The 25,196-nt window shown below is 39.5% G+C and overlaps 1 protein-coding gene across 1 annotated transcript in view; it reads left to right on the forward strand.

The window, feature by feature from the left end:
* The window catches only part of LOC118849655 (alpha-2-macroglobulin-like), a gene marked incomplete at its 3' end in the record, with an annotated part of 39,852 nt that extends 15,862 nt beyond the window's left edge, over positions 1–23,990 (forward strand). The window contains 7 exon segments of the mRNA XM_036758590.1: positions 1,339–1,481; positions 4,523–4,672; positions 11,348–11,515; positions 12,308–12,401; positions 19,737–19,890; positions 20,799–21,027; positions 23,864–23,990. Coding sequence (XP_036614485.1) covers positions 1,339–1,481; positions 4,523–4,672; positions 11,348–11,515; positions 12,308–12,401; positions 19,737–19,890; positions 20,799–21,027; positions 23,864–23,990 — 1,065 coding nt within the window.
* Positions 23,991–25,196: the final 1,206 nt, after the last annotated feature.

Below are 25,196 nucleotides of genomic sequence, written 5' to 3' on the forward strand. Positions count from 1 at the left end.
AGTTTAAGGTAACTTCCCCAAGTATCTACTTAAGTTACCATTTAGAAGGCTAGTGTTGACTTTTACTGAATGCTCAGCTAATGGCCGGAAATAGCTTTCAGATCATTACTTTTAGAGAAATCTTAAAAGTTCTATAACAAGTTAAAGTTTCATCACTTAATTCAAAATTATAGTAAAATGCTAGATTTTTCCTTACAATTTGCCTTTCTACTAGCCTGAGGTCTACATAAAAGTCAACTCCTGGTGCTCTGTTTTGGCATGGAGGTAAGCCTAGGTCCTTGAAGGATATATATGGTAAAAATCCATGGTTAGGAACCAAACTAGAAAGGCTTTGATAATGGACTGGTAACACTAAGTTTGGTCAGGTTCTTCACTAGTTTGGCTACAGGGTGGTGAATTATTTTGGCCATAACAATTCTCAGAGACTAATTTCTGGCGGGGTTGTGGCCTGCACTGGTGGAAGAAGTACCCACACTGATTAAATCATGGTTCCTTGAGAGATTGAGATGCAATCTGAGGTTTCAGTAGAGTAATGGATGAAGAGTGGTTTTCCCACAGTATGATGCAATCATAATAATAGCTTTTAAGTATTGAAATTCTCTAATGTGATCCTCATAACAATTCTGGGAATAGACAGAACAAGATTATCCCTATTTTACAGATGAAAAACAAAGAGAACAGGGTGACTTGCTAAACATCATACAGTAAGTAAATGATGGAATCCAAACCAGAACCCAGATTTTCTGACTTCAAGTCACTTTCTACTACAGCACTCTGCCTCTACTAACATTCTTTCTATTTCACTTTAGGGATTTTTTTTTTAAGGATATGGAAAGTTCAAATCAAGTGGAAAATGCTCATGTGACTAGAAGCATGTGGGTCCCCTTCTCTGCAGTTAAGAGATCTGGATGGATTTCATATATTGACTAGAATGAGCATTAGCTAAACCACAGGCTAGGGCAGCTAGGTGTCATAGTGGAGGGAGTGCTGGGCCTAGCTAAAGTCAGGAAGACTCATCTCCGTGAATTCAAATCTGGCCTCAGACACTTATTAGCTGTGTCCTTGGGTAAGTCACTTAACCCCATTTGCCTCAGTTTCCTCATCTGTACAATGAGCTGGAGAAGGAAATGGCAAACCCCTCTAGTATCGTTGCTAAGAAAACCCCAAATGGGGGTCAGACGAGACTGGAAAATGATTGAACAACAATAAAATGATAGGACTCCTGATGCCCTAAAGATGAAGACGTGCTGTCCAAAGCTGCCATGCCTCCCACAGTGATCAGGGACAGTCTCTTGACCCCAAAGTATTATTATTTCTTTTACTCTCTTTATTCAACAGTGAAAGGGACATTTACCATCAATATCCCCGTGGACTCAGGCATCGCTCCCATTGCTCGAGTACTCATCTATACCATTTTACAGAATGGGGAAGTTGTTGCGGATTCTAGGAAGTTTTACATTGAAAGTTGTTTTGCCAACAAGGTGGGTGAGTTATGTCGTAGAATAATAAAAGCTTATATAAAATGTATCCCACTCAGCTCTGTAATCACACATGACTTGAGTTCAAGGTGAACTGGAAGGGGAACCGTAGGGTTAAAGCTTCCATCCAATGCTTAATCTACCAATATACCAAGTGAGAGCTGCAAATCAAATAGCAAAGTGTTTAATTGAAGCAATAAATTAAAAAATAAATAACAAAGTGAAATTATTATATATTAATAATACATAGTATTGTATATTACCTATATATATTATATATAGACTTATTCTCAGCTCCCGTATATAAATTATATGTAATATATAAAAATATAATAGATAAATATATCATAACATAAAACAAATTATATATAATATATGATATATAACATAATTATATATAATATATATAAAATATAAATATATAATGTATAAATTATCTCTTAGAGATTGATATGTCTATGAAAAATGACCAAATTCCAGAAAAATTCAAACTGAGAAGTGAAGAAGGATTTGGGCCTCAGAGCTGTCTGCTTTGCATCATGACTAGAAATGCTTCCCCTGCCTGAGTTCTTCAGGCTCTGTCTTGTAGTAGCACTCTGGCCCAATACTGTCACTGACTTCACTCCCCATGGTTTTTGGAACTCCCTAGCAACTTTCTTTCACTCAACCTTCTCTCTGCAGCTCTCATCTGCTGAAGCTCCACCATTTTTTTTTAATCTTCACCTCTTAAAGCTGCTGTTCTCTACCTCTCCACCTTGCAGCTTTTTAACTGCTCTCTACTGAAGCTGCTGCAGCCTTACCGTCATTTCTGCAGCTGCTGTTGCTTCTGTGGAAGCACAAAATCATTTGGAGATGTGTGCCTGGGAACTAGTCAGCACACTTTCAATTCAGTCTTTAATCCAACTAGCTGGTGCTCAAAAAGGCCACCCGGGTAGCTGTGACTTTTTTTCCTCCTGCCTCTTAATGGAAGGTCTCCAGCCCTTATTCCTTGCTGAGTTTGTTGTTCAATCTTTTCAGTTGTGACTGATTCTTTGTGACCTCATTTGGGGTTTTCTTGGCAAATATATTGGAGTGGTTTGCCATTTCCTTCTCCAGCTCATTTTACAGATGAGGAAACTAAGGCAAACAGGGTTAGGTGACTTGCCCAGGGTCATACAGCTGGTAAGGGTCTGAGGTCAAATTTGAACTCAGGTCTTCCTGACTCCAGGCCCGTTGTAGGATGCACTGAAAGCTACCATTTCTTTCTGAGTAAGGGAGAGTGAATTGCTTTTCCATTTTCTCTACCTGAGGGTGGACAATGCAGATCCCATAGCTAACAATAAATAGGTACATCCCTTTTTATCTATTCTTTCAGTTCCTTTCATTTACATTGCTACTTTCACCCAGCCAAGTAAATTGCCTTGAATGAATGGGGGAAAAAATTAATTTAGAATTTACAATGTACTAAGAACTTACCCTGTGCTAAATGCTGGGAAGAGATATTTAAAAAATGAGAAGACAGTTCCTGCCCTCAAGGTGCTTACTTTCTAATAAGGGAAGATAACACATATAGTTGCTGGGAGCTAGGGAAGGGAGTTTTGGTTAGGAAATTAAAGGGATATTGAGCTGCTCTGTAAGACAGGCAGTTGATATGCCCTTTCCAGAAGGAGTGGAATATCAATTCTATAACTAGGACCAGACCTAGAGATGGAAAGTAGAGAGTTAAGAAGAGGGGGTGGGAAAACCTGTGGGAGGCAGAGCAGGTGGCAAGGTGGCCTGGTTCTGCAGCCAGCTAGATACACAGGGCTAGGTAAATTTACACTCAATCAACCAATCAAGATGTCTCAGCCCCAGGGTAGGAGTTCCAATGATGAATAAATTCACTTCCTGGGTTTATAGGATGGTCTAATGTTGAGGATGCTTATCCCAGAAGGGAGAAGCAGGGCACTGGTGTCAGGAAAATGGCAAGATGGCCTGTGTGCACAGTTGGATGGGATGAAGTTCCATCAAGCCTCCAAAAAAGCATTAGAAACCCTGGGGAAGACTGGCGGACTTTGCCACATTCCATCCATAAAAGCCAAACTTATATTCTCTTTATGCATAATGGACATAGAGTTGGAAGGGACCTTGGATATCATCTATAAAGCCACACCTAGCTCCTTTTTATTTGTGTGTCTCAGCAACCACCATAATGCCTTGTACATAGTGACTGGATCTGTGATTTCATTGATAGAGATCTCTCAGGTGAAGAAACCTCCTTTACCAATGCAAGTCAGCATCTTCTCTACAACTTAAAGTCCTAGGAAATTGCTGAGAGGACCATGAGTTCAAGTGACGTGCCCAAAGGTCACACAGCAAATATGTTTTACAGTCAGGACCAAACTCAGGTCTTCCTGTTTTCGAGACCAGCTCGCTACAGACTATACCATACTGTGTATGATACAGTGCATACCAGTTTGATGAATTTGAATTTGCCAATGCTCAAATGTCAGGCTGTTGGAAGAGTCAGTATTAGAACTCAGGTCTCCTTATTCTATTAATTCTCCCCACCTCCTCATAATGTAACCCAGTTGGTGTGACTCTTCTGCACCTTTCCTTTACGATAAGTTGTAGGGAGTGTTGGAGGGAGGGTCTTACTTATACCAAATCAAAGAAAAATGCAGTGAAATATTGAATCACTAGATCGAAAGGTCTTTGAGGGTATGGGCTATCTTTTTTATTTTTATCTTTGTATATGTCCCAGTACATAATGCATGGTTGGGAGAGCTAGGTTGGTGCAGTGGATAGAGCTCTGGCCCTGGAGTCAGGAGGACCTGAGTTCAAATTTGGCTTCAGACACTTGATACAATCACTAGCTGTGTGACCTTGGGCAAGTCACTTAACCCCAATTGCCTTGCTTTCCTCACTCAAAAAAAAAAAAAAGAATGCCCAGGACTCTTTCAACCATAGCTAAGCTGTGCTGAGTCATATGCATTTTGAACGTGAAGAGGACAAGGGAGGAGAAAGACCCCAGGACTGACTTAGTAGGAAAGCTGTTCAGTTGACCTCTGCCCTCTTCTTTACAGGTGAATTTAAGCTTCTCATCAGCAAAAAGCCTTCCATCCTTGGAAACCCACCTGAGGGTAGAAGCCTCTCCTCACTCCCTGTGTGCCCTGCGTGCAGTGGATGAGAGTGTCCTCCTCCTGCAACCTGAAGAGGAACTTACTCCTCAGTTGGTAAGTTCTAACTCATCCCTCTTATCATAAATAAAATGTAACTATACAGCAAGAAATATTTAGCGATCTCTTATTTTAGTTGCTCATTTAGAGATTATGGATATTATCTAACACCACATTTAAAGTACAGATAATACCAAATTGATTTAGAATACCTGATGAGAATAAGTTTTGCATAGCCATAAGAATAAACCCAGGAGAGGTAGTGTAACATTAAGAGCTGGCCAGGAAGGCAGAGATAGGGAAGCCAAGAGGACAGATGAGTTTAGGGGGAAAGATAACTAATGAGTTCTGTTTCGGAAATGATGAGTTTGAGAGTCTCATGGGACACTGAGATGGAGATGTCTAAAAGTTGGAGGACTGGAGCTCGAGAGAGAGATGAAGGGTCAATATATAGATATAGAGTTCATCTGTATAGTTAAATTCATGATTGTTTGTAAGAGTCTCACTTTTTCCCTAGCAAAAGAATTATCCTATGGGACAACTAGGTGGTACAGGGAGTAGAGCACTGGCCCTGGAGTCAGGAGGACCTGAGTTCAAATACGGCCTCAGACACCTGTCATACTTACTAGATGTGTGACCTTGGGCAAGTCACTTAACCCCAATTGCCATGCCTGCAAAAAAAAATTATCCTAATGAAGGTTAAGAAAAGCCCTTTCCATAATCTGTGAGATAGTTACAGATGAAAAACTTGCTTTTTAGCACAGAGAGTTGTGGGGTCTTACAAGAAGGGGCAGCTAGGTGGCACAGTAGATAGAACGCTGGGTTTGGAGTCAGGAAGACTCTTCTTCCAGAGTTCAAATCTGGCCTCAGACACTTACTAGCAGTGTGACTCTGGGAAAGTCACTTAACTTTCTTGGCCTCAGTTTCCTCATTTGTGAAATGATCTGGAGAAGGAAATGGGAAAAAATTCCAGTATATTTGCCAAGAAAACCCCAAATGGGGTCATGAAGAGTCAGACACAACTGAACAACAGCAACAGACAACATAAGGAGAAAATACTTCCCCAAATAGTAATTACTGTTACCTGGATAATTCAATTCTGAGTAACAGAAATCCCCGAGAAGATGTAGTGCTCTTCCACAAAAGGAAGGATGTCCAGACACTTTTTGGTAGGTACACATTTAATGGGTCAGAGGCAGAGGAGAAAGAATGAAAAATGAGTTAATAGAATCACAGAGTTAGAGCTGGAAGCAGGGATCACCCAGTCCAACTCTCTTATTTTATAGATAAGGGAACTAAGGTTTAGAGAGTTTAAATCACTTATTCAAGGTCACACAGAAAGTACCATAGCTAAAATTTAAATCCAGATTTAGAGGACCCCTGAATCCTACACCGCCCTGCCCCCACCCCTGCAATTTACCTCCACCATTCAGCAGAGAACCTTTCTTCCTTTTTTACTAAGATGATTGAGACCAACCATTCAAAGCTCCTTCATCTCCCTCTTCAACACCTTAAAACCATTGTACATTTATACTCATCTTTATTTCTTTTTATCTCAGACTTCAAGGTGGCTTCTGCAAAGGGTAACCTTTCCACCCATTTCCTTAACTCTTTTTCTTGTCCTCTTGTGCTTCATTGAAAGAGTGACACTTAAGCTGAGCCTTGACAAAAGGGAAAGATTCTAGAAAGCAGAGATAAGGAAGGAGTGCATTCCAGCCGCAGAGGGTGTCCACAAGTCCAGTGTCAAAGAGGCATCTGTGGGAAAACATAGAATTCCATTTTGGTTGGAATGTACAGGGCATAAAATGGAGTAATATAAAACAAGACTATGAGGGACAGTTAGAAGTAGGTTGTGAAGATTCTAAAATTCCAGAATGGAGAGTTGGTATTTTATTGAAGAGATAATAATGATAGCCAGCACTGACACTTGAAAAATGTTATTTCCTTTTATCCTCACAACAACCCTGGGGGATAAACGCTATTTTTATCCCCTTTTTACAGGAGGAGACTCATATGTAAAAGGCAGAGGCTAGGTGACTTTCCTAGGGTCATACAGCTAATAAGAGTCTGAGGCTAGATTTGAATTCAAGCATTCTTCATTCCACATGCAGGACGGTATCTACTTTGCCATTTAGGTGCCTCGGGTAACCACTGGAAGGTGGGTCAAGCATTGAAGAGGTAAAAAACTGGAATCATCTTCAATGTCTTCTCATCTACTTGTTCCTTCTCACTGCCCATAAATATGTTCAGATCTGTCCTATATTAAAATAAACCACTTCCTTTACTATATTAGCCCCTCAAATCCTGTCCCCTCCACCCCAATTTGGGATAAAATCCTAGAAGGATTAATCAACACTCTGCTTTCATTTCTTCTCTCCCCATTCACTTTTCAACTCTTTGTGATCTGACTTCCAACTCAACATCGTTCTACTGAAACTACTTTACTAAATGTTACCCTTATCCTCTTAATTTCTAAACCAAGTGGCCTTGACTTTTGAGTAGCATGTGACACTGTTGCCCAATTCGTCCTGCTGGGTCCTCTTTCTGATTTTGGCTTCCGTGACAGTATTCTCTCCTGGTTCTCCTCCTATCTGTCTGACCTTTGTTCAGTTTCCATCACAGGTCCATCCTCCTCCTCTGTTTCCTTAATGTGGAGGTCTCCCAAAGCCCTGTGGTCAGCTCTCTTATCTCCTCTGTTTTCTCTATACTCTCTCCCTTATTGATCTGCCCTGCTACTGCTGATATTTATGAAGATGATTTCCAAATCTATGTATCTAGCCCTATCTATCTATCTCTTTGGATGAACTTCAGTCCCACATCTCCATCTGTCCACAGGATATTGTCACGTTGGTGTCCTTCAGACTCAATTCAGTGCCCAAAGGTAAACTCATCTTCCCTCCTAAAACTTTCTTTCCTCTAAACTTCCCTCTCCTCTCAGTCACAGATGCTCAAAACCTTGGAATCATCTTTGACTCCTACTTCCTGCTCACTTCTTATACCCAAGAAAGTGCTCTAGGGTCTAACTTCACACCACCTTTTGCATCTACCTGCTTCTCTTGATTCTTATTGCCTCTCATCTTCGTTCAATAAATCAACAAGTATTTATTAAGGGCCTACTAGGAGAGTCTCCCTAAGGCACAGGGGTTACCATGTCACTGCATGGCTCAGAAACCTCAGTGGTTACCTCTATTGTCAAATACTACTCAGCACGCTATTTAAGGGCCTTCACAACCTGCTTCCAATGTACATTTATGGCCTTATTTTATACAATTCCCTTTCATGCTCTGTACATTCCAACCAAAATTCAACGTATGCATAGAGATGATAATTGAACCCATGGAAACCTACGAGACCATTGAATGAGATGGTATAGTAAGAGAAGAGAAGATGTCCTTGGATAGATCCATGTTTAGTGGGCATGGCTTAGAGGACTATCCAAAGAAGGAGATTTAGAAGGAGTAGTCAGACAGGTAAAACTAGAAGAGAGCAGTGTCATGAAGACCTAGAGAGGAAAGAGTATCTAGAAGATAGTGATCAATGGTGTCAAAAGAAGAGGTCAGGAAGGATGATGAGGACTGAGACAGACATTAGCTTTAGCAATTCAAAGATAATTGGTGGCTTTGGAGAGGATAGTTTCAGTTTAATAATGAAGACAATTTAAAATATTGTGAGAAGAGAGGAAGGAGAAGCACTGATTATAGATGCCTTTCTCAAAATATGTAGCCATGAAGGAGAGAAGAAAAATATGATGATAGCTAGCAGGGATGGTAGAATCAAGGTTGGGTTTTCTAAGGAAGGGAAGACTTGGATATGTTTATATACATTAGGGAAGGTGCCAGTAGATAAATATAGATTGAAAATATGAAAGAAAGTGGGAATGATAGTGAGAGTAACCTGATGGAAAAGATGAGAAGTTGTGGCATCAAGGGTGCATGTGGAAAGCTGGCCTTGGCAAGAAGAGGGGCTACCTCTTTATGTGAGATAAGAGTGAAAGAGGAGAAAGTGGGGGAAGATGCCTAAATGATGTGAGATGAAGAAGAGGGGAACTCACAGTGCATGACCTTAGTTTTTATATTGAAATACAAGGCCAGGTCTGCAGCTGAAATGGGGAGTGAAGTGTTGTGGGAGCGGTGAGAAGGGATGAAAAGGTGTGGAACAGCTGCTGAGTTTGGAACAGCTGGTGAGTGGGATAGCAAATCAGTTAGGGAGCCATAAATGGGTTGCCTTGTTTCAAGGAGAGCCCAATTAAGATTATGTAACATAATTCAGGATAGTTTCCTGATTTTCTCCAACTTCATTCATTAGTACATGAATAGGAACAAAATCACAGATGGTTGGGAGTAACACAAAGATGGGTTTTGGCAAGACTTGATCAGTGATAGGATAAGGGAGCCAGGGATTTGATTGTAGAGGATAGTGTTGAATTGAACCGATTCACCTCTTGGCTAACCAAGGGGTCAAAATAGAGAAAGGAGAAAAGTATAGCAGTGAAGAGGTGATAGTCAGGAAAAGAATTTTGGGGTGGACAGATTCAAGGTCAAGGTGAGAACAAAGAGTAGAGTAAGGGGTCATAAGACAGAGGGAAAGATGTATTAATAAAATATTATGATCAGAGAAGTTAATTTCAGAATTCATGAACATGGGGAGTTGAACACTTCAGGGTAATGGCAAAACCAAGAGTATGACCATCTCAGTGTGTAACTGAGGTGGAAAGGAGGAGGAGGAGGAATGGAGTTCCTCAGTAGAATTCAGTGGAACACGGAAGGATTCTTAGTGGAATGAAGGTCATGGGAATGAAAAACAGAATGAGGAACTGGGAGATTAGGGTGTTTGAGGGATCTATCTATATGTATATGTATGTATGTGTGTGTGTGTGTACATATATATATGTATATGTGTGTATATTTGTATACACATGATTTTCAAATATGTCCCTTCCCCCTTTAGAGGATGTCAAAAATGTGAAAACATATGAAGTACCTGCCAAATACAGAGAATCGTATTAGGTACTGAGAGAAGATACAAAAATTAGGCTCGTTCTTATGGAGATTTTATTCTAGTAAAGGGATATGGCACCTATTCAATGAAATAAGCCCATGATGAATGACAATGGAGGGTCCAGGTGGAATTTCTGCTTGAAGGCTAATGTTGAGTGTGTATTTCCCTTGCATCCCAATCCTTGTGATTGACTCTTCTGGTCTGCCATATCTCAGGCTCCTTTCAAAGCAAGGTAGTACTCCTATTAGCTCTTCTATAGCTTTCTGTGAATTCATGTGAGTGCAGTTGTATCAGTTCAGCCGAATAGTCCCTCTTCCAAAGATGAATCTTTTACTAATTATGTTCCTCTAATAATTCATGATTTGGAAAGCACCGCTCCACTTTCCCTAGATGGCGGTTACATGTGTGTTTATGTTAATGAGAAAGAGTGACATTTATGGAGGACTTTCTGATTTACAAGTACTTTAAGTATATTGTTCCTTCACTTAATTCACACAACAATGAAGTAGGTCGAATAATTTTGTTTTTACAAATGGGGAAATTGTGGCTGAGAAAGGTTAAGATGTTTTCCTAGAACTGTACAGTTTAGTAAGTAGTAAAGCTGGGATTGGACCCCTGTCCCCTCGATTCCAAACCCAGTGATCTTTCTACTACACAATGCTCCCTCCTACAGTGTAGTGAAAATAGGGCTCATGTTCTTACTTATGTGACATAAAGATTATTTGAGAAGGTGGCATTGATAAAATCTATTGTTTTTTCCTCTTAAATTATGAGCTCCTTAAGGGAGCATTTCAGAGCCATTTTTTATAGGTTTGGAGGATCCTGGAAGAGAGCTTAGGCAAGTCCTTGTTTTCCAGCCACCATCTTGGCTCCGCCCCAAGCATTTCTCATGTATTTGTATTCCCCTGTGATGTCTAGCACAAGTCCTTGAACATAGGAGGACAAACATTTAGGAAGATCTGTTATTTGATTAGCTGCCGGATGACTTTTTTCCTATATATAATCTAGTTTCTAGCATGTAAATTTGTACCCCTTGGCAGAGTTTTCTATGGCACTTGGCCCCTTCAGTTTTTAATCCTGTACTGACCCAAGTAGGGGCAGCTAGGTAACACAATGGATAGAACACTGGGCTTAGAATTAGGAAAACTCATCTTCCTGAGTTCAAATCTGGTTTCAGTCACATACTAGCTTTGTGACCCTGGGCAAGTCACTTAACCCTATTTGCCTTAGTTCCTCACTTGTAAAAAAAAAAAAAAAGAGCTGAAGAAGAAAATGGCAGACTGTTCCATTATTCTTGCCAAGAAAACCCCAAATGGGGTCATGAAGAGGTGGATGCAACTGAACAACAACACTGACCCAGGTAAGCTTAATGCCAATGAAAGGATAGTTAACAACAAGAATGACAGTAATAATAGCATTTATATAGCGCCTCTACTGAGCACTTTACAAATGCTATCACTTTCGATTATCCCAACAACCCTGAGAGGTAGGCACTGTTATTTTCCCCATTTTTCAACTGAGGAAACTGAGGCAAATTAAATGACTTGCTTGGGGTCACAATTAACAAAGTGTCTGAGGCTGGGACATTCATCAGCACGATTGACATTCATTATGGTGGTTCTCCTGGAACAGTTAGAATAGGAGAGTGGAGACCGTGTCGCTTATGTTCCCCTTATAAATTAATAAAGAGAATGACAACAAATCCTTTTTTCTTTTCTCTTTCTGGTTACATAGATATATGATCAGCTACCTGTGAAGGACCTTACTGGATTCCCTGATGATCCAAATGTGCAATATGACGATATGGGAGCATGTATCCCTTCAAACAATATCCTTATTAATGGAATCACCTACTCCCCCGTATATAATAGTGAAGAAGATGATGCGTATAGCTTCCTAAAAGTAAAGTCCATTTTTCCTATTCACATACTTGGTTATAAATTTCTTGAGGGATGATAGTTATTATGCAAAAGATAAAGAGCAAAGTTTAAATTATTGGGAGTATTCTGACATATAAATCCATGTCTGCTCTCTATGCCACATTTATCTCTTTAGCCTTTCAAAATTATAGTTCTGAACTAATTGAACTGTGTTAGTTCGGCCCCTCCTGTTGCTACTTAGGTGGGACTAAAAGGCTTTGCCTCCCCTGGCAAAGGGAGGAAATACCCCAAAGTGTCTTATCCACTTGATAATGGTTATTTATTTATTCTAGGAACCTCTCAGTATTTTGAAGGTTTTTGTTTTTTCTGTTTATTGAGATTGAGTCAATTTTTAAATATATTTTTGTAATATCTGGCCTGCTGAGTAACTCTGCCCCCATGGCATCTAGGGACCATAACCTTCTTGTGTTCCTGGTGATACTTGCACCCTGCTCCTGATCATTCCTGTTGTTCAAGGCAACCGCTAGGCTCCTTCAAGGGAACACTGTGTGACTTTGAGGGGTCTGGAAGGAGTTAAGGCTTGGACAGCCCAGTTGAGCCATTGGCGGGTCTGTGGCTTATTCATCACTTGGCTTTTGAGTCAATATTTCTTCACATTTCTGCCTGAGTTATAAAGTTCTGAGGCTCCACCCTCATTAGCATTAGAGGAAACAAACACAAGAGAGAAACTTCAGCCATGGTAGTTACTACCAAAATAAATTTAATGGATGTTAATAATGTTTGTGAATTAATGCGCTTCCAACTTTCTTTCCAGGGTATGGGTTTGAAGGTATTTACTAATGTACAAGTCCAGAAGCCCAATTTATGCGCATACCATCACCCACCTGCTATGGGATATTCATACTCAGGTAAAACAACAAATCTATTCTTTGTTTTGAGTTGAAGAAAATATGCAACATATCATGTAGAGCTATTTTTCTGACATTGGCTCAAAAATATTATAGAGAATGATTCTGGATGTGGTCAGGGAAGGTAAGTGTTGAGCAAATTTTTCTATTTTGTCATTCTTCCGAGAGAATCATAGGATCTTAGTTCTAGAGCTGGATGGAACTTCAAAGACCATTGAGTCCAAAACCATCATTTTACGGAGAAGAAAAGAGCTCTAGAAAGCTAAGTCATTTGTTCTAGGTCATACAATCCACCAGTAATGATGGCTAGCATTTACATAGTATTTTGAGATTTTCAAAATGCATTATAGATAGTTAACGTGTTACAAATATTATCTCATTTGATCCTCGTAACAGCCCTGGGACAAAGCTATAGTTACCCCCATTTTTTTTACCCCCATTTTACAGTGAGGAAACTGAGGCTTAAGTGACTTGCCAAGGTCACATAGCTAGTGTCTGAGACTGGATTTGAACTCAGGCTCTCCTGATGCTTTATTCAGTACTTTGTCCCCTGCACCATCTTGTTGCTTACTAAATAGCCATTAGTGCAAAGGGAAGTATGGCTTGCAAAGAAGTTTAAAAAACAAGCAAAAGAAAGTAAATGAAGATGGAACTGAGAAAAGGAATGAGACAAAAATCATGTTCCATGCCTTGATTTGACCGACTATTCAGTATTCATTGAATAACCAGCATTTATTACGGCATATCTGTACTAGGCAGAGTGTGGAATACAAAATTATAATACGATCCTAGACTGGGAGGATCTCACATTAAGATGTGGACACAAGATAAACATAATTTAGCAACAAATTTAGAAGACTATATGTAGCTCAAATTTTTATTAGTAGAAATAATAATAACTTGAATTGATACAGTGTTTTCTAGTTTATAAAGCCTCTTGCTAACAACAACCCTGAAAAGTGAGCAATGCGTGTGTTGTTGTTCTCACTTTGTGAATGAGATGACCCTCAGAGAGGCAAAAGCTAAGTGACTTTCCCATGATCACAAAGCTATGTGTTAGCCCCCAAACGAATTCAACTCTTTTGACTTTAAGTTCATTGTCTTTTTTTCACTGTATCACATTTCCTAACTATTTATGGAAACCTTTTTGTTAGGGGTTTTACACTTCTTTTTTAATCACCTGAAACAGATATTTTGGCATAGTGACTTAACAGTTACCCTCCTCCTCCATCATGTACTGCACAATCCTCCTGCCGCCCCCCCCCCCCTCCATACTCCAGATTCCTTACCCCACCACCACTGAAGGCTTCCTTTTCCTGTTTCGAAAAGAGTGAGGTGAAATGTATCATCTTCCACTATTTGTTGAATTATGTCCATTTAGTATCATGACCTTCATCATTTCAACTTTAATGAAATTGACTGTTCTGTTCAGTTTCAATGGCTTGTAAACATGCAGGGTTAAAGGCAGAAAATGCCTAAGAAACCACTAAAAAATTTCTTATTTCCTCAATTGCTCTGTTCTTCGTTCATCTTAAAAGATCTATCTCCTTCTCCCTACTACTCTTAGGTTACCATTGGTAGGAAGATCATAGGGACCTTTTGGGTCCCATTTTTTAACGTGATATAAATCTCCTCATTTTACAGATGAGGAGCTGAGGCTCAAGGAGGTGAAATGACTTTGCCTAAGATCATGAAAGCAATAAGTGGAAGAGCTGGGATTTGAACGCAGGTCTTTTGACTCCAGCTCCATGCTTTCCAATACTTCTCTACTAGGCTATAGATAAAATGACTTGATTTGTCCTCTCATTATTGACTCACAGGATATACAACATAAAACGAGCATTTGCGCTCTAAAGGCTAGATGACCACTTGTTGGGGATGCCATCAAGGGGGTTCTCAGCCAGGTATGAATTCAACTAGATCTTCTCTGAGGTCTTTTCCAATGTTGAGATTCTCTACTATTTCCTGGAACCCCAAAGCTGTCTTTCCTCATTTGGGATTGGCAGGGCAAAGCAACAGCATGAAAGAAGTCATTTATTGAGCAGGCAGAAGCAGATCCAAGAACCCAAGACCAAATCCTTTTATCTAATTACATTGACCCACTTTTTTTTTACTTTCCTCTTGATCTCCAGTTAACTGCATATACTTCCCCGGTTTCTGATCTGTCTCCTTAAGAGAGAGTTTAATTTATTTGATTTAATTTTTTTTATAATTTAATTAATTTATTTAGAAGCAGACACAAGCATACAAGTCAAATAAATACCAGGCATAAACACCTAACATAAAATTTGTGTAATTAAATTAATGTATGATTCGACATATAATTAGATGAATTGTATAAATAGATATAATTATATTTACATAATTAGGCTAATTATATAATTAGACTTACTTAGACTGTTTCTGCTTGCCATGGAATTCTAGACATCTCCCTACATTTGCCTGGCCATTGGCTCTCTGTGAGATAACTGATTCCAAGTTCTCTATTACTAAGAATGAACTTTATTTTCTACCACCGCTTCTACTTTTCAAGGTTTCCCCAGTGCCTACATTTGGTGGGGGGTGGGAAGAGAGAAAGAGACAGAGAGAGGGACAGAGAGAGAGAGAGAGAGACAGAGAGATAGAGAGAGACAGGTACAAGGACAGAGACAGAGAGAGAGAATATGAATGAGAGAGAATGTGAATCTGACCATGTCAATGACTTCTCCAGGAAGGTTAATGACAATATCATAGTATAGTAGAAAGAATTCTAGACATGCAGTCAGAACATTTGGGTTTGAGTTCTGGTTGTACCACTTAGTACCTATATGTAACCTTGAGAAAAAAATCACTTAACTTTTCTGTGTCACTTTTTCTTCATCCCTAAAGTGACAGAGTTGGGATAGATGTCCTCTAAAGTCCCTTTTAGCTCCTAATATATGATTTTATGATCTTGCTCTTCATTCTGTGAGACCCTGACAATGCTGAGGTATTGATACTGGCGAGAAAATTGAGAGTGATTTCATTCTTTATAGGGTACCCTGGCTATTTGAAATCTTTCTCACATACACATTGTCTCCCTATCTCATTTCCCAAATGTTTTACTGTTTTTCACTGTTCCAGACCTTTTCTTCTCTCTGATCACCCCTTGGTAATTCTCCTGCTACCCACTTAGAGCAGATATTATCACTGTTTTATAGATAAGGAAACTGAGGCTTAAGTGACTTGTCCAAGGTTACACAGCTAGTAAGTGTCTATGGCAGGATTTGAACTTGGCCCCTCTTGATACCATGTCCAGCACTTTATCACAGATAGCCTAGTCTCTACACTAAGAAGTTTGAGACTATCCTTCTTCTTTCCTTACATCTTCTCATCATCATTCACTCTCTTTCCTCTAAACACACTAAGAGGTATACCTCCTCGTTTACAAGGCTAATCCTTTTGTTTGAGCCTTTGATCTTCTTGCCTCCCACCTCTTCAGAGACTTTGCACCAGTGGTCTTTTTCTTTCCATCAACTTCTTGCCATCTACCTACAGATCTGCCTATATGATAAGGTCTTCCTAATCCCTTAAGTCACCCCCAATTTACATATAGGTCCTCTCAAATAAGCTATCCAAGATTTACACATGCAAATTAATTGAAGGAGGAAAGAAAAATGAATAAAGCCCATTAGATGGAGCTGCTTTAGACATCAACCTTTACTTCATTCATCTCAATCCTATATTTCAAATTCTTGCCTTTATTATGTGTGCTTGGCCAGCCTCAAAGTTTTCTGGATTTGAACCACCCCATTCACTACAAAGAGTCTTCTTTTCATTATCCTCCTGTCTTATCCAACTCATCTCTATCTTCCCCTTCATCACGAAACTTGAAAAAATTGTCTCTACCTAATTCCTCCATCTTGTTACTATCCACTACCCTCAAACCCTAGCAACCAAGCTTCTACTCACATTATTCTGTTGAAAATAATCTCCTAAAACCCATCAGCTGTCCCCTAATTTCCAGATCCAATGTTCTTTGACTCTCTTTGGCTTTTGCCATTGGTAACATCCTTCCATTTTCACCTCTCCCACCCTCCATGGATTCTCTCTCCTCTCTTGGATTTAGAGGCACAATGCTCTTCTAATTCTCTTTCCATTTCTCTAGCTACTCCTTTCTTAGCCCCTCATCCTTTTCCCTGATCCTTAATGTCCCTCTCTACTCTTTTCATTGGAAATCCCATTCACTGTCATGGGTTTCAGTTACCACCATTCTGCAGAAGACCACCAAATCTATCACTAGTTCCAGCCTCCCTTCTGAGCTCCAGACCTGTACCTTCAACTAATGATCCTATATTTTCTTCTGGATGTCCCACTGACTCCTCAAACTTAGCATGTCCAAAATCAAGCTTATAACTTTCCCTCTAAACCTGTTCCTCATTTCTGTCTGTGGCACCATCAAATTCTGTCACCCAGGTTCTCATTTTTGTATTATTTTACACTCCCCTCTCCCTCATTTTTCATAGCCAGTCAACAATAAATTCCTGTTTCCCTTGGCTTCAGAGCCTGGGTTTAAACCCTACCTCTTACACATACCAGCTATGTGACCTTGGACAAATCATTTATCCTGTCACTGTTCTACTCTCTGTGACCATAAGTTGCACAGAAAGTGCCAAACTGCATTGGTAGATGGGAGTTCTGTATGTCAATTAAATCATAAGTCTAGTGCCTATCCCTAACATCTTTTCAATAGACTGGGTCCGATTTCCAGGGACCTAGTCTAGCTAAATGCAGAGGTTCATCACTAGCAGGCTTTTCACTTGGTGTTAAATTGTGTGGTCATGGCAACCCATGGGGGGAAAAAAAGAAAAATGCAAGATGGCTTGAGTTCAAAAGGTGTGACCCTATTTTGCTTCTACAGTGACAAAGGGAGAATGGCAGAAAGGAGGACAAAGGATATTAAGAATCATGCATCCTCAAATTTTCTATAAACTTTCATTTAATTGTTGAAACTTGAAATGTGAAATCCTTGTCCAATGACCAGAGAATGGACATACTATTAGAGAAGCTGAATCATATCAATGTTGACATTTTCAATATAAATAAAGCCTGAAAAAAGAAGGAAGTTTAAGCTAAATGGTTGATTCACAGGTTTTGTGGAGGCAAATAACAAAATTGGTAGTTAAGTGTCCAAAGGCAACAAAAAACATAATTTCATGGAATGCTTGTTAGTGCAAAGATCAAAATGAGTATAAAGTTAGAAGGATAAAAATAAGAAAAATATACAGTATGCAATTAAAACAATTTCATCCTGACCTATTTAAATGACTTATTGATTCTAAAAAACAGTTGGGAGGAAAAAAAGGGACGTAGACATTGATGACAATAATTTCATACAAAACTTTAACCATTGTAGAATCAATTATCATAACAAAGACTCCAAAAGAGACTGAAAAGAATTTTAATCAGCAAACACTTGGCTAATGTGGCAGGCAGAGAGACGGGGCAGCCAAGAGTAGCACAGGTTTAGAATATAAACTGTTTGTAAGCTCCTGCAGAGAAGAATGGTGGAAAATTGTAAATAGTATGACTTTTTTAAAAAGTTAGAAAGGAGTTTGTTGTTGTTCAGTTGTTTCAGTCATGTCCAACTCTTCATGACTCCTTTTGGGGTTTTTGGCAAAGGTTGGTTCGCCATTTCCTTCTCCAGTTCATTTTACAGATGAAGAATTGAAGCAAACAGGATTAAGTGACTGACTTGCCCAGCGTCACACAGCTAGTAAGTGTCTGAGGTCAGATTCTAAGTTAGGAAGATGACTCTTCCTGACTTCAGGCCCAGCACTCACTCTACTGTGTCACTCAGCTGCCCTAGAAAGAAGCAGTGAAGGGCAAAATCAGTTTAATAAGGATTGCCTGGTGTAAGATATAAGGAAAGTCATCCTGAGCGTGTGTAAAGGCAAAAGTGGAAGGAAGACAACAAACAAAAATAGAAAAGATCGGCAAAATGTTTTGTAGCAAACTCTTTTCACCATCAAGGACAGTGGGATGATCATACCTGTATTCTAACATCACAGATTTACTTATTGAAGAGTTAGAAATAACATGAAAAAGAACAAAGAGGGGAAAAGCAGATGTATTAGACAACCAAGAAAAGATCTTTCCCGGAAGTAACATGATTGTTAGGGCATTGAGGGATTAATTCACAAGGAATCTGAAGAAGGGAAAAATATGAAAGGTGTGGGGGAAAAAATCTCAGATCTTATACTGTTCTCCATATCTTCTAAGTAGAAGGTGACTGAGAAACTGTATCTCATCTATATAAAACTTTCTTTCTTTAAAATAACAATAATAAAACTTTGAATTTATAATTATAATAAAACTTTTTCATCTATATATAAAATTTTTATCAGAATCATCTTTAGACAAAATGAGAGCACCCTTGATAGGAATAATAACAGGGAAAAACAGGCTTCCACATGCAACATTCCATAGTAGAATACCACTTAATCATCACACAATCTACCGAAAAGTGTGGAGAGTATAAAATTTTTATTAAAAATGCAAAAATTGCATTTATCACTTATTTACTATCTTAAAAAGCATTTAATTTCGTAAAGCATAATGCTTCTTTAGTGACTTCTTAGAGCAAGGTGCCTTCCTTACAAAAATCAAAAATACACAAGATTCTTAGAAAGCTATAACAAGAGAAATAACCGTATTCAATTCTTCTCTGATAATGAATATCAGTCAAGGCACTAAACAGGGAGAAGTATGCTCACCAAAAGTGTACACCACTGTCATGGTTAGTCAGTGAGCACTTCCCTATAAATTATAGAGTTCTCCAGATGTCCTTCAAATTTCAACTCGTGTTATTACCTCCATGAAACCTTTACAACTCTACTGATTAGTAAGGCACTTTCCTTTCATTCTCATATTTAAATCTCACCTCCACTGTTTGCTACCTGTATGATCTTGGGTAAGTCATTTCACTCCTCTAGGACTCATTTCTTCATTGGTAAAATGAGGAGGGTTGGACTCCATAACCTCTAAAGTCCCTCCCAGCTCTATATCTATGGCCCTGGGATCCACTTTGTTTTGTATCTCTTATCACACATATGTATCATATATCACATACTATATCATATATTTGTATTTGCATTGTAACCATCATAGTATTTTCCTTTCCTCTTACTCTAGGCTCTAAGGTCCTCGTATAAATCTTATGTGATCCACTTTTGTGTTTCACACAATACTTGGTACCCATCGTAATTAGCAGGACATAGGTAGCCATTCAATAAGTATTTAATCAAGAATTTTAAAATTTTATTTATTTTTAAATTGTTTTTGTTTCTGTTTTTATTGAAAATTTTATTTTTGTAGGTCCTGGCGTAGCAGGTATAGGAGGTGTGTCAAGACTGGCCTCTGGGCCAGGATTTCACTCAGAGCCTCTAATTCTGGCAGAAAAAGGGGTCCCTGTTGAGACTGTGAGAATGTATTTCCCTGAGACCTGGATCTGGGACTTGGTACCATCAAAGTAAGTAGTTTCATTTTTACTATATTACTTTCAGGTGAAGCGCTTGGATTCTTCTAGATTTTCAATTCACTGACAGTTTTCCTCATTTCTTGGTCTTCTTAAGGACAAACCTAAGCTAAGCATTGTACAGACTCGCTAGTCTACCTGTCTCCAAGATAAGCATTTCTGAATTAATTCGGTGCCCCATACTCCCAGAAAATAGACATGGGAACCAGAACCATAGCTAGAGAAAGGGGCTGACATTTAGAGGACTTGGCTGGCTCTGGGTGTTCAGCAGTGTAGGAAAGCAAAACAAAACCCTTACTTAGTACCAAATTAGCAAGAATAATTAAGTAAATAATTAAGAAAGTACCAGATAGTATATTTCATCTCTCTCTCTCTCTGGATCCAGCAGCCACATCCCAGGTAAGATATTCTCAGTATCAAGGGTAGGGGCTGTCTCTCTAATGAGGAGGTTCTCCTAGCCTTTGCTCAATGTTTTTAAAAATCAATTCAAAAGTATGTTGTTTTTATCCTGGGTTACCAGTTATCCTGGCTTCATTTGTCCTGGGTGTAAAAATTGCTAGTTATGACTGCTGGCCAGTGACCACATCTGACCTTATTTTGCAGAACTCCACACAGTTCAGGGGCTCTGCTATGACTGACAAGCTGAGAGCAAGTATAAAATTAGCCACATCAGGATACCCAAGTATGGTGATAATCTCCTTCGGCAGGACCATATTTTCCAGAGTTTAAGGATGATCATTAATCACAAAGTTAGGTTTCCTGTTGTAAGGACTAGGCGATATAGTCAAAGATAGAGGAGAAGGTGTAAAATTAAATTTCTCTTGTTTTTCTACCTCAAGCCCTGATTCATCAAACCTAGTAATCAACTACTTCCTATTGTTTTCATTGCTTCCTCTCTCTAGTTCTGCAGGTGAGGCCGAAGTGGCAGTGAAAGTCCCTGATACCATCACTAAATGGAAGGCTGGAGCATTCTGCCTGTCGGAAAACACCGGGTTTGGCCTCTCTGCTCCAGCCTCTCTCATCGCCTTTAAGCCTTTCTTTGTTTCTCTCACCCTACCCTATTCTGTGGTTCGTGGAGAAGCCTTCACCCTCAAGGCCACTGTCTTCAACTACCTGCCTCACTACATCCGGGTAAGTTTAAGACTTACCCACTCAAGGGCAAATGGAGGATGTGGAGGGAATGAACACTGGCCTAAACCAATCACCACCTGATTCTGGATCTCAATACTTCCCACTGGAGTGCCCATATTGTGATCCTTCATGCTTTTGTTTTCTTACAGATGCTCCAATGTGGTGGTGCATATGCAATCCACAAAATATTGATAAATGGCTAAGCATTTGTGACTTTGGTCAGAGATTATCCAATCATGAAGGGCATAGATATATTTTGGGAAACTTTCTGTGTACCACCTGGTATCCTGACACCAACTCCCCACTTAAAGGCCCCATATTCACAATAACCTAAAAGACATTTTTAAAAAAATTTTTTCCCAAAGATGTTTTTATTGAAACAGAAGAACAAAGCATGTACTCTTAAATGAGCAAGCATTAAACCCTAAACCCTATATAAATGTATACATCTCCAGAATCCTTTACAATCCCAAATAGTTCCTCCAGCTAAGGCCTTCTGAGGATGTATTTACTGAATGCTCTCTGCTAGGGGCTCTTGGAGTACCCGTCTCTCTGTCGTTCCCTATTGCCCCTTAATGTTGACAGATGGCTGGTCTTTGTGCCATAGGAAAATCAAAGGAGAGGCTTTAAAGGTTCTCTGTCTTTTAGCATAATCTATAATAAAATCTATATGAAAAGGCAAAGAAGGAAGTCTTAAATTTCCTTTGTAGGAACAAGTTACTATTCTCCCTACTCTAGTAATATAGACCAGACCAGGGATGCGCTCTCCTTTGGGGATGTTAGTCATTGACAGTGTTTACTAGCATGTATATAACGCTTGCCTTATGTTTTACAAAGCACTTTACATACATCTCATTTTATCCTCAAAACCCTGGGAGGTAAGTGCTATTATTATGCCCACTTTATAGACAGGGAAACTGAGGCAAAAGCATCTATCTATCTATCTATCTGCCTATCTATTTATTTCTCTGTTTGCTTGACTAGCTGTGCGAATCGCCCAGGGTCATATAGAGAGTATGTTTCTGAGGCAGGATTTGAACTCAGACCTTCCTAACTTTAGATTCAGTCCTCTATCCACCTAGTTGCTCATATGATATCTCCTCAGGTTGCTTCTATTAGATAGATTCAGGGGAAAAGAGAAGGAATAATTGACACTGGCAAAGAAATTCACCGAGGGATATTTTTATGATCATTTTGATAAAGATGCATGGAGGGATACATAATTTTGGCAGCTAGATAGCATATTCGGTGAAATTCTGAGCTTGGAATCAGAAAGGCCTAGTTTCTTTCTACCCCTCCCCGCCCCCCAATTTTTATTATTGAGTTATATACTTTTTTTTAGTTACATACTTTTTACATGTTTTTAAAAATTTTGAATTCTGAATTCTCTCTTTCTCTCTACCTCCTCCCCCACTCATTGAGAAGGTAAACAAGATGATATCCATTATATATATAAAGTTATGCAAAACATATTTCCATATTAGGAAGGCCTGATTTTAAATCCTAATTCAGGCATTTACTAGCTCTGTGGACTTATGCAATTCATTTCCTCTCTCTCAGCCTCAGTTTTCTTATCTGTAATATGGAGATTATCATGGGACCCATTTCATTAGAGTGATTGTGAGAATCTAATGAAATTACACATGCTAAGTGCTTTGCAAATCTTAAGGTGCTAGGTAAATGTTATTTTTTTTTAAATCAGATCTGTTTCACTGTTATATAGGAAATATCAAAAGAGGGAAATCCCTTCACCAATGCATATCAGTATCTATTCTGCAACTTTTAGTGTTAGAGAGATAACTGGGGCACTGAGAGGGAAGCCACCCAGTTAGCATGTGTCGGGAGCACCTAATTCCCAGGATGGCTCACCACACTGCCTCCCAAGGCTCAAGTTAGAGCTAGCTTCAGAACAACTGACCTTAAATTTCTTTAACTCTACTTTCCTGAAACATAATTTCTCATGTTTTATGCCACAAATACTGATAATGCCAACATAAAACTCATGATATCTTAATATGATATCTTATAATTTTCCTGCAACTTAAATTTATCTCAATAAAGCAGTCAGTCAATAAGCATTTATTAAGGGCTTATTATATGCCAGGAATTGTTCTAGGCATTGGGAATACGAATACAAATGGAAAGGAAGACAGTCCCTAGCTTATATAAAGAAGTGATAGATTAGATAGATAGAGAGATAGATGAACAGACAGACAGATGGATGGATGGATGGATAGACAGACGGATGGATGGATAGACAGAGATGGATGGGTGGATAGACAGATAGGTGGATGGATGGATGGACAGACAGAGAGATGGATGGATGGATGGATCGATGGAGAGACAGAGATGGATAGACAGACAGATAGATACGTAGATAGAGAGATAGATAGATAGAGCTTATATTCTAAAACAGAGCTGAAAAGGAGAGAGGGAAGGTACCTAGGTCACAGAAGGGTGGAGAATCAGAAGCAAAGCTGAGAAAAGAATGGAGGATGGCTGGCCTGGGACCCTTCCTCAAAATGTAAGTTCTGGGAAGAACTCACCCAGAAGAGAGTGAGAGAAGGGGCCCCAAGAAATTCTACATTATGAATACGGTTAAAGCATGGTGTGAAGTCCTAAGAGACAGAAGAGGAGCAAATTATTTGTTTTAATCCAATTATTTATATTCTCTGCAGTCCGGTGAATTCTAAAGCCCAACTAATCCCTCAAGCTCTTATCTCTCCAACTCTAATCCCCACAGACTTTTTCATTTAGCCTAGACCTAAAAGTCTGACTATCCTGTGTTTTCAATTAGCTGATTTCTTTTGTCTATCCCCTCTACTGTGGTTGTCAGGTTAAAGTGGAGCTGAAAGACTCTTCCACATTCTCAGCTGTTCCCAAGGAAAAAGGTGATGTGTTTCCCTGTGTCGGTGGAAATCAGCAACAAACATTCTCATGGTCTGTGACTCCGAAATCATTAGGTAAGTGATTCAACCTCCTTGAAGCAATCAATCAACATTTATTAAGTGCCTCCTACATACCAGGCACTGTGCTAAGCACCGGGGATACAAAAGGAGGCAAAAGACAGCCTCTGCCCTCAAGGCTCTCACAATCTAATGGGGGATACAACATGTAAACAAATATATACAAACAAGCTAGATACAGGATAAATAAGAGATAATTAATAGAGAGAAGGCACTAGAATTACGAGAGGTTGGGAAAGGCTTCCTTTAAAAGATGAGATTTTAGTTGAAATTTAAGGAAGCCAGGGAAATCAACAGATAGAGTTAGTTGAGGAGGGAGGGTCTTCCAGGCATGGGGAACAGCCAGAGAAAATGCCCAGGTCTGAGAGATGAAATGTCTTGTTTATGGAATAGCCAGGAGCCCAGTGTCACCAGACCAAAGAGTACATGTTGAAGAGTAAGGTCTAAGAAGACTGGAAAGGTAGAGGGGCCTAGCTTGTCAAGGGCTTTGAATGTCAAACAGAACATTTTGTATTTGTTCTGGAGGCCATAGGTAGCCACTGGAGTTTCTTGAGCAGGCAGGATGACATGGTCAGACCTGCACTTTAGGAAAATCACCTTAGTGGCTGAATGGAGGATGAACTGGAGTGGGGAGAGACCCAAGGCAGGCCGATCTACCTGCAGGCTCTTGTAGTGGTCCAGGTGTGAAGTGTTGAGGGCCTGTACGAGAGGGATGGCAGTGTCAGAGGAAAGTAGGGGGGGTGCATTTGAGAGATATTACAAAGGTGAAATCCATAGCCCTTGACACCAGGATGGATATGGGAAATGAGAGCTAGTGAAGAATCCAGGATGACTCCTAGGTTTTGAGCCTGAGAGACTGGTAGTACTCTCTACAGTAATAGGAAAGGTAAGAGGTAGGGAGAAAGGAGAAAAGAAAGTAGGGAGGGTTTGTTGTTGTTCAGTCATTTCATTCATGTGTAACTCTTTGTGACTCCATTTTTGGGGTTGTTCTTGGCAAAGATACTGGAGTAGTTTGCCATTTCCTTCTCAGTTCATTTTACAAATGAAGAAACTGAGGCAAACAGGGTTAAATTATTTGTCCAGGGTCAGTGTCTAAGGCCAGATTTGAACCCAGGAAGATGAGTCTTCCTGACTCCAGGCCTAGCACTATCTTTTGCACCACTGGAGTAGGTTTAGGGGGAAAGATAAAAAGATCTGTTTTGA

The sequence above is a fragment of the Trichosurus vulpecula genome, chromosome 5 (assembly GCF_011100635.1).
Source record: "Trichosurus vulpecula isolate mTriVul1 chromosome 5, mTriVul1.pri, whole genome shotgun sequence".
Lineage (NCBI taxonomy): Eukaryota > Metazoa > Chordata > Mammalia > Diprotodontia > Phalangeridae > Trichosurus > Trichosurus vulpecula.